Here is a 3,697-nt window from a genome sequence, read left to right on the forward strand (position 1 = left end):
CTACCCTTTGACCCAGCCATAGCACTGCTGGGTCTGTACCCCAAAGAGATAATGGACACAAAGACTTGTACAAAAATATTCATAGCTGCGCTCTTTGTGGTGGCCCAAAACTGGAAAATGAGGGGATGCCCATCAATTGGGGAATGGCTGAACAAACTGTGGTATATGTTGGTGATGGAGTACTATTGTGCTAAAAGGAATAATAAAGTGGAGAAGTTCCATGGAGACTGGAACAACCTCCAGGAAGTGATGCAGAGCGAGAGGAGCAGAACCAGGAGAACATTGTACACAGAGACAAACACACTGTGGTATCATCGAACGTAATGGACTTCTCCATTAGTGGTGGTGTAATGTCCCTGAACAACTTGCAGGGACCCAGGAGAAAAAAACACCATTCATAAGCAAAGGATAAACTATGGGAGTGGAAACACCGAGAAAAAGCAACTGCCTGAATACAAAGATTGAGGGGACATGACAGAGGATAGACTCTAAATGAACACTCTAATGCAAATACTATCAACAAAGCAATGGGTTCAAATCAAGAAAACATCTAATGCCCAGTGGACTTACGCGTCGGCTATGGGGGGTTGGGGGGGGGGAGGAAAAGAAAATGATCTATGTCTTTAACAAATAATGCTTGGAAATGACCAAATAAAATATATTTAAAAAAAAAAAAAAAAAAAAAAAAAAAAAAAAAAAAAAAGAATCCATTACTGGTTAACCAAAGTCTCCTTTTTTCTGCATAACTTCCTGATAGCATTTTTCATTTGGGCATTTCTCAGTGTGTAGATTAAAGGGTTTAACATAGGTGTTATCATTGTGTAAAACACTGCAACAGCTTTATCAATGGGAAAGGTTGTTGCAGGCCTCATGTAGACAAAAATACAAGGGACAAAGAATAAAACAACTACGGTGATGTGGGAACCACAAGTGGAAAGGGCCTTGCGTCTCCCCTCCATACTAAGAGTCTTCAGAGAGCTCAAGATGACCACATAGGAGCCCATTAATAAAAGAAAGTTTAATAAGCAAATTAAACCACTATTGGCTGCAACAAATAGACCAAGGGTATGAGTGTCAGTGCAGGCAAGATTAAGCAAAGGATTTAAGTCACACATGAAGTGATCTATAACATTGGGACCACAAAAGGGTAATTGGATCAGGAAGAGCATCTGTATAGTTGCATGGAGTAGGCCTCCTATCCAGACCACAACCATCAAGATGCCACGCACCCTCCGATTCATGATGGTCATGTAGTGCAGAAGCTTGCAAATTGCCACATAGCGGTCATAGGCCATTACTGTGAGCAGGATGACCTCAGCACCTCCAAAGAAGTATTCACCAAAGACTTGTGTCATGCAACCATTGAAGGAAATGAGTTTCTTTTCATATAATGAGTCTGTAATGAGTTTGGGTGCATTAGCAGATGAATAGCAGGCATCTATAAAGGACAAGTAGGCAAGGAAAAAGTACATAGGGGAATCCATAGTTGGGTCAATGATAATGGTGATGACAATGAGTGTGTTACCAACCATTGTGATAGCATATATGATCAAAAACACAATGAAAAAAATTTTCTGCATCTTTGGATTATCTGTAAGACCCAGTAGAATAAATTCAGTCACATTGTTTCTATTATCCATTTATTCCTTAGAAATGTTGGATTTAGACATAAGCTGTTTTTATCTGTAAAGAAAGTAAAAACAATTTAGTAAGGGACTCTTGTATTAATTGGACTATGCTCTAGAAAGATCATGTGAAAACAAACTAGAATTGGAATCAAAGAAAATACATTCATTTCCCAAATACCCCTACCCATGAGTAAACTTGAAGTAAGCAATTTATACCTTTTGAGTTTCTATGATATTATATATAAAGTGACTATGAGAAAAAGACAAATGGTGTAGTGGAGAGGGCACAGGCTCTGATGTCAAAAAGACCTTGTTTCAAAACTTCTTAGGTGCATACTATTTATAATCCTAGAAATTAGGATTTATAGAGTACTCTTAAAGTGCTTTTGAAGTGCTATATATATGTTTTATTATTGTTTTGTAAAGTGATTTACTCATATCATAGAAACCCTGTGAAATTGATACTATTATTCAAATCATTTTAGAGTGGGAAATTGAGACAGGAGAAGGTCTTATCAGAGTAACAAATCTATTAAGTTTCTGAGGTACAAATTAAACTAACTTATTTGTAGATTTCAAGTCTGTAATTTTATGTATTGTACCACTTAATTGGATAACCCTGATTTTGTCACTTAATTTCTCTTTGCCTCAATTCCCTTATCTGAATAACAGAGAGGTTGGGTTCCTTCCTGGTATACTGTCTTCGAGCCATAAATTTATATTATTATATTAGTTCCCTCAGTGGACATTTGTGAAAACAATGCTTTTCAAACCATGAGCTTTTTTAAAGTCAAATCTATTCTTCTGTTTTGTTTGACAAGACAGAGTGATATGACCCAGATGGTAGGATATTTAGATGGATTGAGAATTCATTGAATGTTGGGAAATGAAGCACAAACACTAGTGAATCAATAACATCTTAGAATGAAATTTTCATCAAGAACCATAGAGATCTCTGGTTGGTCCTGGACTTTACAATAGTTTTATCATTGACTTATATAAAGACATATTAGATATGCATAATCTATTTACAAATGACACCAGCCTGGAAGAGAGATAGATAATATCTTGGTGATATTTGGATTTCAACAGACCCTTGGCAGGCTAAAATATTATGCCAAATTTTAAAAGTTGTAATAAAAAGAATAAATTTGAAATTCCCTTGGCTTTAAAAGGCCATTTTCACAGAGACAAAATGATAAAGATTTGACTAAGTAATATTTTTTTTTCTGAAGAGTTGATCTGCAAGTTCATCATGTTAGCTGTGGACTGTGACAAGCTAATTTTATTCATGGCATCAAATTATAATCATGTCTTAGAGGAATAAAGAGGAAAGTTTTGATTCTTCCAGGAACAATTTGCATTCAGAATATTGTGTTTAGTTCAAGCTGATGTTTAACAAGGATAGTAATAAATAGAAAATTTTCCAGAGGAGGAGAAATGAGATGATTAAAGGGGATTCAGTTTTTTTTTTGAGAATTCATTTAAAGAAGTTAGGATGCTTGAACTTTAAGTGAAAGTATTTACAGAACACATTAGAGCTGTCATTTGCTGTAGGGATTGCATTTGTTCCAGAAGGCTCAAGGTTGCAAAATTTTGAGAAAATCTTGGAAGTTGTAAAGAACATAAAGGATCATCACTTTGTTGCTGAAAGGGATCTTGGATATCATTCAATTCATTTCATTTAAATAGCAAGAAAGATAAAGATTTTAAATTATTGCCCTTGGTGGCTAAGGTATTAAGTTGTAGAGATAGCATTTGAACTATCTACTAGTTTTCTCTGACTCCAAACACACTGTTCATTCCAGTGTACTAAATATATAAAAATAGTTTATCCTTGATAAATTCCCTCATTTTTGCCTTTCAGGACACAATTAAAAAATTTCTCTATTTTTCCTATCTCCTTCTCCTTTATCCCAGGCTTTCTCAAAGAAGTTATACATCTCCCCACATCCAAAAAATTACAAGTACTCTTTTGCATTTAAATATTATTTGTAAAGCCTTTATCACAATCACTGGCATATAATGGCTTCTTAATAAATATATTTTTAAAATTTTTCCCTTTTCCT

At 35.1% G+C, this 3,697-nt stretch overlaps 1 protein-coding gene across 1 annotated transcript; it reads right to left on the reverse strand.

Annotated features, from left to right (window-relative positions):
- Positions 1 to 710: 710 nt before the first annotated feature.
- Positions 711 to 1,728, reverse strand: LOC100617299 (olfactory receptor 4C46-like). Its single transcript, XM_056803699.1, has one exon. It carries the CDS (start codon positions 1,638 to 1,640, stop codon positions 711 to 713), a length of 930 nt encoding a protein of 309 aa, XP_056659677.1. The 5' UTR covers positions 1,641 to 1,728.
- Positions 1,729 to 3,697: the final 1,969 nt, after the last annotated feature.

Source organism: Monodelphis domestica, chromosome 6 (genome assembly GCF_027887165.1).
Source record: "Monodelphis domestica isolate mMonDom1 chromosome 6, mMonDom1.pri, whole genome shotgun sequence".
NCBI classification, from domain to species: Eukaryota; Metazoa; Chordata; class Mammalia; order Didelphimorphia; family Didelphidae; genus Monodelphis; species Monodelphis domestica.

Coding starts and splice junctions, on each gene's coding strand:
- LOC100617299 (XM_056803699.1), bottom strand. CDS start 1,640: ATGGATAATAGAAACAATGTGACTGAATTTATTCTACTGGGTCTTACA.